This window comes from Rhinoderma darwinii, chromosome 2 (genome assembly GCF_050947455.1).
Source record: "Rhinoderma darwinii isolate aRhiDar2 chromosome 2, aRhiDar2.hap1, whole genome shotgun sequence".
Lineage (NCBI taxonomy): Eukaryota > Metazoa > Chordata > Amphibia > Anura > Rhinodermatidae > Rhinoderma > Rhinoderma darwinii.
In genome coordinates this window covers 479399024-479413726 of record NC_134688.1, presented here as the reverse complement: position 1 = coordinate 479413726, position 14703 = coordinate 479399024, and the positions used below count along the sequence as shown (strand labels likewise).

Sequence of the window (14703 nt, the reverse complement as noted above, 5' to 3'; positions counted from 1 at the left end):
CCCCATCATCATCAACCACAAGAGGAGAGACACCCCAACCCCATCATCATCAACCACAAGAGGAGAGACACCCCAACCCCCATCATCATCAACCACAAGAGGAGAGACACCCCAACCCCCATCATCATCAACCACAAGAGGAGAGACACCCCAACCCCCATCATCAACCACAAGAGGAGAGACACCCCAACCCCATCATCATCAACCACAAGAGGAGAGACACCCCAACCCCCATCATCATCAACCACAAGAGGAGAGACACCCCAACCCCCATCATCATCAACCACAAGAGGAGAGATGCCCCAACCCCCATCATCATCAACCACAAGAGGAGAGACGCCCCAACCCCCATCATCATCAACCACAAGAGGAGAGACGCCCCAACCCCCATCATCATCAACCACAAGAGGAGAGACACCCCAACCCCCATCATCATCAACCACAAGAGGAGACACCCCAACCCCCATCAACCACAAGAGGAGAGACATCCCAACCCCCATCATCATCACCTGCAAGAGGAGAGACACCCCAACCCCCATCATCATCAACCACAAGAGGAGAGACACCCCAACCCCCATCATCATCAACCACAAGAGGAGACGCCCCAACCCCCATCATCATCAACCACAAGAGGAGAGACACCCCAACCCCCATCATCACCAACCACAAGAGGAGACACGCCCCAACCCCCATCATCATCATCAACCACAAGAGGAGAGACGCCCCAACCCCCATCATCATCAACCACAAGAGGAGAGACACCCCAACCCCCATCATCATCAACCACAAGAGGAGACACCCCAACCCCCATCATCATCAACCACAAGAGGAGACACCCCAACCCCCATCATCATCAACCGCAAGAGGAGACACCCAAACCCCCATCATCAACCACCGCAAGAGGAGAGACGCCCCAACACCTTTTCCATGACTTCTATTCTTCTGTAAAAATGACCTCACTGGAGCAGGAGACGCCCCAACATGACAGGACCCCCTCGTCTCTGGCCAGTACATGTTACCCCGTGTATTAGGACGCACCCAGCAGATCCATCCTCTTCTCCTCGATCAGCCGGTTCACCAGACCATTGGCTTTCTCGATGGTGCAGACGGCGACATCCAGAGAGGTGAAGCCGCTGGTCGGAGCGGAGCTGCCCATGTAACCCCCGACCCGGACCCCAACTTCCTGGAACAGGTTCTGAAAGACGAGAAGTTTCTGACACAATGAGAAGACCTCACCTCTAGGGGCCCGGGCGCCTCCTCACCTCTAGGGGCCCGGGCGCCTCCTCACCTCTAGGGGCCCGGGCGCCTCCTCACCTCTAGGGGCCCGGGCGCCTCCTCACCTCTAGGGGCCCGGGCGCCTCCTCACCTCTAGGGGCCCGGGCGCCTCCTCACCTCTAGGGGCCCGGGCGCCTCCTCACCTCTAGGGGCCCGGGCGCCTCCTCACCTCTAGGGGCCCGGGCGCCTCCTCACCTCTAGGGGCCCGGGCGCCTCCTCACCTCTAGGGGCCCGGGCGCCTCCTCACCTCTAGGGGCCCGGGCGCCTCCTCACCTCTAGGGGCCCGGGCGCCTCCTCACCTCTAGGGGCCCGGGCGCCTCCTCACCTCTAGGGGCCCGGGCGCCTCCTCCCCTCTAGGGGCCCGGGCACCTCCTCCCCTCTCAGTAGCTGCTTATAACCACTATGGGGCAGTAAAGCTTTGTATCTGGTAGACGGGGCTGGTCTAGAGAATACTGTACGGGTGAACATGTATATAGGTGGGGGAGGGGTTGACGTTACCTGCAGATAAAAGGTCTTTTCTTTGGCCACTGAGACGAAGGGCAGGATGAATATGGCTTTCTTCCGGGTCTCCAGGACCCTCTTCAGGATCAGCAGCTCGGCCACTAGGGTCTTCCCGGCACTCGTAGGAGCTGAAGACAGAAGTCGGGTCAATAACACAAATAACAATTCCCTCCATATAGTATAGAGTATATACAGCCCATATGGTATGCAGTATATACAGTCCATGTAGTATGCAGTATATACAGTCCATGTGGTATGCAGTATATACAGTCCATGTAGTATGCAGTATATACAGTCCATGTGGTATGCAGTATATACAGTCCATATGGTATGCAGTATATACAGTCCATATAGTATACAGTATATACAGTCTATATAGTACACAGTATATACAGTCCATGTAGTATGCAGTATATACAGTCCATATAGTATGCAGTATATACAGTCCATATGGTATGCAGTATATATAGTCCATGTAGTATACAGTATATACAGTCCATATGGTATACAGTATATACAGTCCATATAGTATGCAGTATATACAGTCCATATAGTATACAGTATATACAGTCCATATAGTATGCAGTATATACAGCCCATATAGTATGCAGTATATACAGTCCATATGGTATACAGTATATACAGTCTATATAGTATGAACACTCCTTATATACAGCCAGATTATTATAATGACCAGTAAGCGGGGGAGGGGTGACGTGCTGGACTACACTCACCAGAATACACCAGGTTCTTCCCTCCCAGGACCTGGCCCAGCATCAGACACTCCGCCTGCCACTCAAACATGTGCAGCACCCCGAGGCTGGCGTACTTCTCCAGGACGGCTCTGGGCAGACCCCAGCTCTCCAGCAGAAGCTTGTCCGCCAGCTCAGCCGGCGCTGCCACCTGACGACCTTGTCCTGCGGGAGACGACAGATACGCGGTGAGAAAACGGAGACGTAAACCGTCAGTGCAATCTCCCAACTTCTTAAAGGGGAATTACCACTTTAGACATTTATGGCAAAACCGTGGGATGTGTGAAATGTCTGATAGATGCGGGTCCAGCACTGGGACCCAAAAATATCTCAACCACAGGGGTCCCCAGAACCAGAACCCCCCGGAGGAGGCGGCAGAGCTCATTTCCCGTCCTTGGTGCAGAACTAGACGGATCTTTCTTCTTAGGCCTTGTTCACATAACGTGTATTCTGACGATATTCCTTAGAAGAAATCCAATGCTGACCCTCGGATTACTGCAGCGGAAAAAGCCTCAAAATCAGCCTGAACATGTTGTGTGAACAAGGCCTTATAGCGACACAGGTAAGACATGGGTTCCTGCGGAAGCCCCTCCAGCTGGTGTTATTCTGGAATGTAATAGACGACCTAAGATGTAAGGGGCACGTCCTGGCGAGCGGCTCGTCCGGTATAAGTAAACCTCAATATCCGCCTTTTATCGTGGTTTTACGTCCGTCGTTCTGCGCCGAATCATTTCTTTATATCAGTCAGAGCTCCAAATCCCCCGCAGACGTAGAATTCAATATACCTGCAGCCACCACTAGAGGGAGCTCAGGAGATTACTGCATACTGTGTTAACCTTTTAATGGCCAGGCCATTTTTTGCATTCACCTTCCAAGAGCCATCACTTTTCTATTTTTTCCGTTGAGGGCTTGTTTTTTGCGGGACGAGATGTAGATTTAATGGCGCAATTTAACCCCTTATTTTTTAATTTCTGTTTTTCACTCCCCGCATTCCAAGAGCCATAACTGTTTTTATTTTTCCGTCAGTGGAGCGGTGTGAGGGCTTCTATTTTGCGGGAGGAGATGTGGTTTCTAATGACACCGTTTAAAGTACCATAAAATATACTGGGAAACAAACTGAAATGCGGCCTGAAATTGGAAGAAAATGCGATTCCTGCATTGTTTTTTTTACGGCATTCGCGGCGCGGTTTAGATAACGTTATACGGTGGTAGGTCAGACTTTTACGGACGCTGGGATTCTGGTTATTTCTCTTTTTACATCACTTCTGGGGCAAAATGGGAAAAGGGGCTTTTGTTATCTATTTTTTTCACTCTTTCATGACTTCTCCTGCGGGACTTGAACCAGCGATCACCGCGTCACGTGCACTGAAATTATTATGTATTGCAGTAGATCGTGATTTTTCTAGGCTCCGACTCAGGGCTTAATAGGAGTACAAAGATGGCCGACCCGGGGGCCTTCATTAGGGCCCCAGGCTGCCATGACAACCATCGTCAGCCCGCTATCGAGGGGGTGCACTGGAGTGACAGAGGAGGCTCCTCCCTTTCTAGCAGCTTAGATGCCGCGATGACCAGTGACCGCCACATGTAAGTAGTCAAACGAGCGGGATCGGCGCTACCCCCGATCCTGGCCGGCACTGTGAGGTGTCGGTTGTAATATCCGCAGCCCGTCAGCCCGCTCCGTGCTCTCCCCCTACCGACTCAAGGGTTAAGGGTGAAGGGTTAAGTCTGGGTCTGTGCAGGGGATTTGGAGCTTTGGATCAGTAGAATTGACCTCCGACCGCTGTAAAGATTTATTACGGAATTATTCAGCGCAGAATTTCTGCCCAGCAATTAAATGAAATCCCGTTATGAGCGTCCGGTCACCATCTCCGTATATTCACCAGTGGCGGTCAGGCTGCCGTCCAGCAGGGAGCGGTCCAGACCAGCAGGGGGCGCCAGGACTGATACGGAGACATTGGCGCTGGTGCTCGGCTGTTGTCTGCGCCGCTTCTCCAGAACGGACGCCTGCTGCGCTGGACTGAACAGGATATAGTCTCTGCTACCACTGGAAATGGCGCTGGCATCAGCCGACTCCCCGGTGCCGCCGCTCCGGAGCCGTGGAGAAGTTCTGGTGTTTGGCGGTCGGGGCTTGCGGTGTGTGTGGAGAGCGGCTTTCTTATGATTAGAGGGGGTGGCAGAGTCTTCGGACCCGGGGCTGGACAGGGAGCGGGGGCGGTTACGTTTGCGGCTGTTGTGGGGACCCAGGACTCCTTTAGCGCTTGATGCCGCCATCTTGGGATCATTTTCCTTAGCCGTCAATCCTCCAAACAAGATGGCGGCCAGGTTGCCTTTCGCCCCCTGCGCTTTGTGTGACTTCTGCATTGCGACCGTTTATCGTCCAGTTATCTCGATATCAGCGAATCACGGGAGGCTCCTGATCGCGCCATTTATAATCTGCAGCTTCAGATCCGGCCCCAGCAGATGATGCGTTGTGTGACGAGGACATAACGGGACGCGGGGCCCCCAGCACGCCAACACCTGCGGAGAAAACACGAGAATATGAGGACGCGCACAGGACGGCCGCCATCTTGTCATCTCTACGTGACTCGCTGCGTTCAGGTTGTGCCCCCACAGTTTATAGACCTGTCACATCACAACCAATATGGGGGGGGGGGTCAGTCACCCACAGACTCGTCATCCCAACACTCACCCCTCACCCATTATACCCTGGTCAACCTCAAACCCGGATTGACAAATCAGCCCATCATCCTAGAGTACAGTCACCCGGCCGCCATCTTTCTTTACACCGTTCCACCCCACCTTCCTCTGCCCGGTCGTTAGATCCTCCGGTTCCCGGTTCCCCTCATCAGAGCCGCCGCCTGACAGGTTTAAACTCCCCGCGCGAACTTCCTTCGCCGTTGACGCGTCACCACCGGAGCGACCAGCTGACCGCGCCGCCGCCATGTTTGTTGTGGGCAGCCAGGTCACGTGACAGGGTAGATCAGCGGATCCCTGCACATTGGGCTCATCCGATGCAGAATGTGGGAGATTTCCCTGTGCAGCATCTACAGGGTTAATTCCCCCCTTCCCTGTGTACATCCATTAGTGTGAGGAGGGGGCACAAACTAAATATGAGGGCAGATGGGCGTGAACATAAAGTCCTGCCCCTCCCCCATGGCATCTAGAAAGGGTTAACCTGTGATTGGCTCAGCTGGTCCCTATCTTATAAGTAGACAGTAGGGACTGGGTGCACAGTCCGCTGGTTTTGGCTCAGGTGAGCGCTGCAGACGCGGCTGGGGATGGTTTTCATGCGCAGATAAATTCGTAAAAATGTTTGACAATCTAGCGTGTCGGGGATGTGCTGAAGACGTGCGTTTATAAGTAAAAATAATCAGATTTTTTTTTTTCCTGTAATTTGTGGTAATTATAAATTCACACGTCTTTCCTCCCTTGAGCGGTTTCCCACATTGTCGCGGCTGCCTCCTGATAAAGCCGCGGTGACACGATGGCTGCGTGATTTTGCTGCCGCTGTGGTATTGCTGGCGGAGTTGTGCAGCCATTGGTCATCTCGTGTTTGTGGTTTGACCTCCGTGCAGCTGCCGCAACGTGGAAACACGACCACTTCATTTCCGCACGTCCGGTCTGTTTACACGAGGGGCCGCAACGACGACAAATTATCACTGTGAAACTTTCGTGAGGTTTGATTGCTAACTTATCGCGCATTGCGTGATCGCTTCTCGTGTTTACACGGCACGATGATCGCGAACGTTTTCTCAGAATTTTTTTTATCTTTTTCTCGGCGATCGCGTGGTGTGTAAGAGGCCCGAAGCTTCTCCACGATTTCCACCAGTGACCACCTGATGTGGTGGCCATTATAGCTCCTGTGGAGGTTGTCCGCGCGTCTGTCGGGGGGGACTTCACCTTCTGGTCGGCTGTGACCTCCAGGTTGTAATTTTTATGTTCCCCTCTGCAGGTCTGAAGCTGTGACACGACTCCTAGGCCAACCAGGTAACGGCCAGTGATGTCATCAGTGTGATCTGCCCGGGGAATCAATTATAATAGGTGACCTCTTAATAGTCAAAGGGGCCCTGCACCAAATGCCTCGTGTTCCCACTCACTCCTCCCTACACGACCCCTGCAGCAAGATGGCGGCTCATAGCCACAAAGTCTACAGAGGAACTGTCCTGGGATCACTTTACAGTCTACACAAAGTTATAACCTGTGCAGGAGTCACTGTGTGCATACATTACTGATCCTGAGTTATATCCTGTATTATACTCCAGAGCTGCACTCGCTATTCTGCTGGTGGAGTCACTATGTACATACATTACATTACTTATCCTGTACTGATCCTGAGTTACATCCTGTATTATACTCCAGAGCTGCACTCACTATTCTGCTGGTGGAGTCACTGTGTACATACATGACATTACTTATCCTGTACTGATCCTGAGTTACATCCTGTATTATACTCCAGAGCTGCACTCACTATTCAGCTGGTGGAGTCACTGTGTGCATACATTACATTACTTATCCTGTACTGATCCGGAGTTATATCCTGTATTATACTCCAGAGCTGCACTCACTATTCTGCTGGTGGAGTCACTGTGTACATACATGACATTACTTATCCTGTACTGATCCTGAGTTACATCCTGTATTATACTCCAGAGCTGCACTCACTATTCAGCTGGTGGAGTCACTGTGTGCATACATTACATTACTTATCCTGTACTGATCCGGAGTTATATCCTGTATTATACTCCAGAGCTGCACTCACTATTCTGCTGGTGGAGTCACTGTGTACATACATACATTACTTATCCTGTACTGATCCTGAGTTACATCCTGTATTATACTCCAGAGCTGCACTCCCTATTCTGCTGGTGGAGTCACTATGTACATACATTACATTACTTATCCTGTACTGATCCTGAGTTACATCCTGTATTATACTCCAGAACTGCACTCACTATTCTGCTGGTGGAGTCACTGTGTACATACATTACATTACTTATCCTGTACTGATCTTGAGTTACATCCTGCATTATACTCCAGAGCTGCACTCACTATTCTGCTGGTGGAGTCACTGTGTACATACATTACTTATCCTGTACTGATCCTGAGTTACATCCTGCATTATACTCCAGAGCTGCACTCACTATTCTGCTGGTGGAGTCACTGTGTACATACATTACTTATCCTGTACTGATCCTGAGTTATATCCTGTATTATACTCCAGAGCTGCACTCACTATTCTGCTGGTGGAGTCACTGTGTACATACATTACTGATCCTGAGTTACATCCTGTATTATACTCCAGAGCTGCACTCACTATTCTGCTGGTGGAGTCACTGTGTACATACATTACATTACTTATCCTGTACTGATCCTGAGTTACATCCTGTATTATACTCCAGAGCTGCACTCACTATTCTGCTGGTGGAGTCTCTGTGTACATACATTACATTACTTATCCTGTACTGATCCTGAGTTACATCCTGTATTATACTCCAGAGCTGCACTCACTATTCTGCTGGTGGAGTCACTGTGTACATACATTACATTACTTATCCTGTACTGATCCTGAGTTACATCCTGTATTATACTCCAGAGCTGCACTCACTATTCTGCTGGTGGAGTCACTGTGTACATACATTACATTACTTATCCTGTACTGATCCTGAGTTATATCCTGTATTATACTCCAGAGCTGCACTCACTATTCTGCTGGTGATGTAACGTATGTACACAGTGACATTATTTGTCTTGTGCTGGTTGGATCGGGATATGAGGCCGGTGTGATGTCTGATATGCATCTACAATTTTTTATTTTTTTCCATTCAGCACCAGTGATGGCTCAGAAGCTCTTTGAAAAATATTTCTGTCTTCCAACCGGACCCATAGACAAGACAGAGAAGAGAAATAATGGGTAATAATGGGTTAATAATGGGTTAATAAAGGTTTTCCATTATGCGATGAAGTTATAACCTTTTCCGTTTTCATCACGTTAAGATCTCTGCTTGCTGTAATTAAATAAGAACCTTCATTGTTTACGTCCAGGGGATGATAATCTGTCCTGGTCATGTGACGGACACGCAGCCGCTTGGTTTGTTAGGGCTCATTCACACGAGCGGGATTCTCGTCCATGCGTTGATACGACGCACAGCACGCGGGGCCATTCACACGCGTGCCGCTCACTGCATGTCCTAGATTTGTGCGTTTTTCCGCACATTATCGCCTATTGAAGTCAACGGGTGCGTGAAAACCACGGACAGCGCCTGGGTGACATCAGTGTCCGCCCTCGTTCACGCAACAGTTCCATAGAAATGCAGAGGAGTAAAGTTCTGTCCCGCTGGTCTGAATGCCGCCCGACGGTCACTGGACAGTTATTGGGATGTTTTATGTATGACGCGTTTTGTCCGTGACCTGTGACCCCGTCCTCCGCTTGCTTTTTTGTAACGAGCCGTGCAGCTCTGTACACCACACACGGGCGTTGACCGCATTGAATGCCGTTTCTCCTCCCAGACCTGGCTGCTGTGATCTGATGCGGATCTGCGGGCGCCGGGCACCGATCCTGGACTACTCTCCAGACAACGTGTCGGTCCAGGCGTGTGTGAGGCTGCTGGAGGAGGTAATCATGTGACGACGCAGGGGGGGCTCTTATTTACACTGGCGCATATATATATATGTCTGTCCGTCACCCCCTCCCTCCTAGTTTCTTGCAGATGGCGGCTGCGCTCCGGATGGTCCTAGATCCTGTGGATGTTGGGAGTTTTCCTTGCAGGATGCTCGTTCTCTGGCCGTGGTTCTCTCCCCGGCCTTCCAGGTCCTGCCCGGGCATGAAGAGCTCCGACTTGGAGGGTCTCTGAAGTGAGTTCTGCTGCAGCTCAGGTAATGGGGGGGGCCCCCCACATACAGCTGGTGGTCCTAGAAAGTGTCCGGCGCTGTTACCCCTCCAGATATATAGGTTCTCCATGTTAGAATGGACGATGCCTGCACAATGTATATATATATAATTATAATGTATCGGTGGTCAGTCCCCGGGGGGATGCCGGTCGCTCCAGAAGTTTACACCCAGCTTTCCCAGACTCCTGAAAGGAGCAGATTTGAGTTTCTGCAGAATGTACTGGATCAGAGATGACGCTTGTATAACGACGTGGTCCCTATAATCCCTCTTACCGCTCCGCTCTCTATATACAGATCTCCATTTCAGCGGTCTCGCGGTTTATCCCTCCAGTTGGATGTGATGCGTTGCTGGCATAAAATGGCCACCGCCGTTCCCTGGCTCCAAGATCTCCTAGAGGTAAGTCTGACCCTGGTTGTCGTTACAGCTCTGTCCTATTGACTTCCGTTTCGCTTAGCTGCAATACCAGACTCAGCCCATGGACAGGAGTGGCGCTGTTTTTGGAAGAAAGCCGCCATGATTTTCTAATCCTGCAAATCCCCCTTTAAAGCGGCTGCGACAATGAAAAAGATGGCGGCTGGGCAGGACTGAGGCGGCGGCTGATAAATGGGGAGACGGTTACGTCTCACTATTTTGTTCGTGTTTAGGTCGGGTTCGCACGTTGCGGTCATAACGCATTTTTTGCCAGCATTCCTGATAAGACCGCGCCACTTTCCTACAAGCATCGGAATGTGTGAACCCTTCCTGAGCGGGATGTCGTCTACAGTAAATAAAACAATCTTTAATGAAATTCTGTAACTTATTGATAGACAGTTCTTCAATTAGTCACCATTTTCAAGGCCTCTGCTTGCTGTTAGTGAATGGGAACCTTCTTGTTCCTTTCCAGAGGCAGAAAACTGTACAGGCCCAGTCCTGCTCACACCTCTTTATCCGGTCTGGGCGCTCCTCGGTCGGACTGATACATTTTTGCTGCATTGATACATTGTAACAAATTATGAGCGCAGGAGAGATTTGTTTGCTACAATTGTATCCAGTCTGGACTATCCTCTTTGTGAGAAGTGTTGGGTCGGGATGAGTGCCCCATAACCTTTCCCAGCCACAGTGCCCCCCCACTAGTGCTTACCACGCAGTGCCCCCCCACTAGTGCTTACCACGCAGTGCCCCCCCCTAGTGCTTACCACGCAGTGCCCCCCCCTAGTGCTTACCACGCAGTGCCCCCCCCCTAGTGCTTACCACGCAGTGCCCCCCCCTAGTGCTTACCACGCAGTGCCCCCCCTAGTGCTTACCACGCAGTGCCCCCCCCTAGTGCTTACCACGCAGTGCCCCCCCCTAGTGCTTACCACGCAGTGCCCCCCCCTAGTGCTTACCACGCAGTGCCCCCCCCCTAGTGCTTACCACGCAGTGCCCCCCCCCCTAGTGCTTACCACGCAGTGCCCCCCCTAGTGCTTACCACGCAGTGCCCCCCCACTAGTGCTTACCACGCAGTGCCCCCCCACTAGTGCTTACCACGCAGTGCCCCCCCACTAGTGCTTACCACGCAGTGCCCCCCCACTAGTGCTTACCACGCAGTGCCCCCCCACTAGTGCTTACCACGCAGTGCCCCCCCACTAGTGCTTACCACGCAGTGCCCCCCCACTAGTGCTTACCACGCAGTGCCCCCCCACTAGTGCTTACCACGCAGTGCCCCCCCACTAGTGCTTACCACGCAGTGCCCCCCCACTAGTGCTTACCACGCAGTGCCCCCCCACTAGTGCTTACCACGCAGTGCCCCCCCACTAGTGCTTACCACGCAGTGCCCCCCCACTAGTGCTTACCACGCAGTGCCCCCCCACTAGTGCTTACCACGCAGTGCCCCCCCACTAGTGCTTACCACGCAGTGCCCCCCCACTAGTGCTTACCACGCAGTGCCCCCCCCCCCACTAGTGCTTACCACACCTTTTTCGGTGTTTTACGTTATACATTCTATATTGGACGCTACACGTTATACATTCTATATTGGACGCTACACGTTATAGATTCTATATTGGACGCTACACGTTATACATTCTATATTGGACGCTACACGTTATAGATTCTATATTGGACGCTACACGTTATAGATTCTATATTGGACGCTACACGTTATAGATTCTATATTGGACGCTACACGTTCTAGATTCTATATTGGACGCTACACGTTATAGATTCTATATTGGATGCTACACGTTATACATTCTATATTGGACGCTACACGTTCTACATTCTATATTGGATGCTACACGTTATACATTCTATATTGGACGCTACACGTTCTACATTCTATATTGGACGCTACACGTTCTACATTCTATATTGGACGCTACACGTTCTACATTCTATATTGGACGCTACACGTTCTACATTCTATATTGGACGCTACACGTTCTACATTCTATATTGGACGCTACACGTTCTACATTCTATATTGGACGATACACGTTCTACATTCTATATTGGACGCTACACGTTATACATTCTATATTGGACGCTACACGTTATACATTCTATATTGGACGCTACACGTTATATATTCTACACTATACCACATGATTGGACACTGATAATATCTACAACACTGAACACTTTTCTGATTTCATTGCTGACTGTTTCCTGCAGGTGTGCTGTACTGTCGTGGTCCCTGCCCCACGGAGGATGTGCCTGTCCTGCAGAGAGTGCCAGGCAGGGTTGTCAGAGGTCAGTGTAGAATTATTGCTCATTCTGTTGAGCATCTTCCCTATAAACCTGTCAGTGACATAATATAAAGCCTCTTATCCGGACACTGAGGAGGAGTCTGATCTGTGACCACAAGTAACGAGCAGTGTAATATGGTGATGATGTAATAATATGGTGGTGATGTCATCACTCTGGTTCCTTGTCAGGTGTCTGCAGGCAAAAACCACAGAACCAGCAATCAGCAGACGGAGCGCAGGAAGTCCGTGGAGCGCAGGAGATCTACTACGAGCATATTCCGTGAGTGGGGGGGTTATGCCATAAATATCTGGTGTTGGGGGTCCTGTGCCCGTGTTCTGACTGGCGGCTGCGGTGACTGGTTAGGGTTTCTGCCAAAATGACTGGAGAATAAATCTTCCCCTGATCTTCTGTCTCCACCAGAATGTCCGGACCAGACCGGCGACCAAGATTTATCAGGAAAAGAAATGCGATCTGACCAAAGACACAAACCCGTGAGTGATGGCGGTGCTGCCCGTGTAATGGTCTTTCTCCCCCCCCCCCCCCCCACTGGTGTAGCGGTGCTGCCAAACTTAGGGCGTTATGTGGGCCTAACCAAACCCTTCTAGATAGGTGACTACCAGTATGATCTCTCAAGGGTTATCCAGCCTGGTTGTGCGGTAATCCTCCCCTCTTACCGGTGGTATCTCCCCGTCCTGTACGTCTCAGTCTTGTTTGTGCCCCCAGCAGGGTCTTTTGGCCTCAATCCAGCAGCTGAAGAACTCTCTGAAGAAGGATTTGGAGACTCATCAGCTTTATCTCCGCGCTATAGAGATCCGGCTGAGCTGCCTGGACCGTCGAGCGCAGGACGTCACCAAACACCTGGAGAAAGCCAGTAAGAGGGGGCGGGCGTACACTACTCCCCCCATCATCCTCCCAGAAGTCACACCTGAGTAATGGGTCAGATATCCCCCCGGGACTAATGACTGTTCTCCTGTGCCGCAGATCTGGACCTGGAAGACATTAAACAAGGAAGCGTCACCCACAAGACCCCCGTGGATGAGCAGATCTCGTCTCCGGTGACAGAAGACTTGGAGGGTCCTGAGGAGCGTGACCTTAACGACGGCCCCTGGGAGAAATGGAAGTGCGGCGTGGTCGCTGGAAGTAGTGTGCGTGCTCAGCTGGTCATCACTATTATAATAGATCGTGTCCGGGCATCTGTTACACTTTATATTCTATTTTCATCCCTTCAGGAATTTTGCAGAATAAAGAACCAGAGCTGTGCCAGGGATTGCCCAGCAGATGGCAGCAGTGGGCACCAGAGGAATGATCTGCAGAGCGGACTCTCCACTTGTCAGCGTCATGTGGATGTGAGTATGAGGGGGGGAGCGCAGGATGAGCAGAGCGCAGGATGATCTGTCCCAGGATCGCACTGTGTGATGGCGGGGGAGACGTTACATCCATGCCCACATCTGCCCAAGAACTGAAGAAAGTGGCATGCCCAGGAGAGACGCTGAGGTCATATCTAGCACAGCTCGCAGGGGTGCTGATTTCTAGAACTTAGTGGTGGTCTTCGGAGCCCGCGTGGTTTGACCATTCTAGTCTATGGCCAGTCATGTGGAGCCCCAAAAAAAACAGCAGGGGTGGCGGGCAACTTAAGGGGAGATTTGTCTAGACTGGCGCATATTACTCCAGCTCCCGTATGTATGCCAAATTTATTAAAGGGGAAGCCCACTTATTAAATTAGGGGCATCTCTTGCTGTCCGTGTGCCTGAAGGGAAAATCTATGCTTTTAATGAACGTGCCGTGGGGATGTAAATGCATCAAAACTTGAATTATTTTTTTTCTACGCCAATAAACTGGAGTGGAGAAGTTAATTTACCACCTTAGCCCTTTACTAGCACGGCTGCCGCGTAATCTTGGTGATTGGGGCGGGTCACCATGGGTCGCACCCGTCTGATTGGACATTGGTGTATAGCGTTATCTGTCCTCTCGGGTCGCCCGGAGATCTTTCACGTATTTCCTCTACTTTCCAGGTTCTCATACAGCAAATAACGCAGCAAATTCACCAAATGGAGAGCGACATAAGGGTCACGTCAAAGCTGCGCCAAAGTGCCGGGTAGCGAGGACACGGAGCGCTTGTTGCCGCTGTTCTCCCTGACCCGGGGGAGGAAGAATCTCAAATTTAATTCATATAATATTTAATAAACGTATTTATTTACCGCATGAAACGTGCTCGTTCTGATTATTAAAGAGCGGCGATGCGAGCGCTTCCGCTTAACGAGGACCGGTCATGAGTGTTTTGGTTTTGTTTTTTAATCCTCTAACTCCCCTTATTCCCGGCGTCCTCTGTAATGTTTTATTTTTGGCCTTCCCATCATACCGCTATGGCCCCTGCCCCTCTTGGCGTCTAATATGCTAATTTTGCGTAAAGGTCCAGAATGGAGGAGAACCCGTCACGGTAGGCGTTTCCTCCTGCATCGCTGACTGACCAATCAGAGCAAGCGGCCTCCGTGATGCAGAAGACCTGCGGTATTTACAGGTTAAGCAGATTTATTCAAGTTTCACCTGCAAAACCCGCATTGGAGATCATGGCAAATCTGG

General features: G+C 51.0%; 2 protein-coding genes across 3 annotated transcripts in view; one reads left to right on the top strand and one right to left on the bottom strand.

Annotated features, from left to right (window-relative positions):
- POLQ (DNA polymerase theta) overlaps positions 1 to 5577 on the bottom strand; it is a 45982-nt gene extending 40405 nt beyond the window's left edge. The window contains exons 1-5 of the mRNA XM_075854711.1: positions 5328 to 5577; positions 4409 to 5045; positions 2511 to 2693; positions 1774 to 1904; positions 1039 to 1195 (exon numbers count right to left, since the gene is read on the bottom strand). Of these exons, the coding sequence (XP_075710826.1) occupies positions 1039 to 1195; positions 1774 to 1904; positions 2511 to 2693; positions 4409 to 4889 (952 nt within the window). The 5' untranslated portion in view covers positions 4890 to 5045; positions 5328 to 5577. The remainder of the gene's footprint in view (positions 1 to 1038; positions 1196 to 1773; positions 1905 to 2510; positions 2694 to 4408; positions 5046 to 5327) is intronic.
- On the top strand, positions 5427 to 14330 carry LOC142743707 (uncharacterized). Of its 2 annotated transcripts, XM_075854712.1 has the most exons (13): positions 5428 to 5781; positions 6481 to 6515; positions 8355 to 8439; positions 9036 to 9141; positions 9226 to 9380; positions 9711 to 9813; positions 12049 to 12126; positions 12312 to 12402; positions 12544 to 12614; positions 12850 to 12994; positions 13105 to 13268; positions 13353 to 13469; positions 14136 to 14330. In XM_075854712.1, the coding sequence occupies exons 3-13, from the start codon at positions 8363 to 8365 to the stop codon at positions 14220 to 14222; spliced, it is 1194 nt and encodes a 397-aa protein (XP_075710827.1). In that variant the 5' UTR covers positions 5428 to 5781; positions 6481 to 6515; positions 8355 to 8362; the 3' UTR covers positions 14223 to 14330. The 2 variants fall into 2 exon arrangements, with proteins under 2 accessions (XP_075710828.1, XP_075710827.1); XM_075854713.1 differs by lacking the exon at positions 6481 to 6515 and having other exon boundaries at positions 5427 to 5781.
- The last annotated feature ends 373 nt before the right edge of the window (positions 14331 to 14703 follow it).

Bases quoted from the DNA above. Each gene is read 5' to 3' on its own strand.
- LOC142743707 (XM_075854713.1), top strand. From the start codon at position 8,363: ATGGCTCAGAAGCTCTTTGAAAAATATTTCTGTCTTCCAACCGGACCC. The intron at 9,381-9,710 runs GTGAGTTCTGCT...CTCTATATACAG, and splicing joins CGACTTGGAGGGTCTCTGAA to ATCTCCATTTCAGCGGTCTC. The intron at 12,403-12,543 runs GTGAGTGGGGGG...TGTCTCCACCAG, and splicing joins ATCTACTACGAGCATATTCC to AATGTCCGGACCAGACCGGC.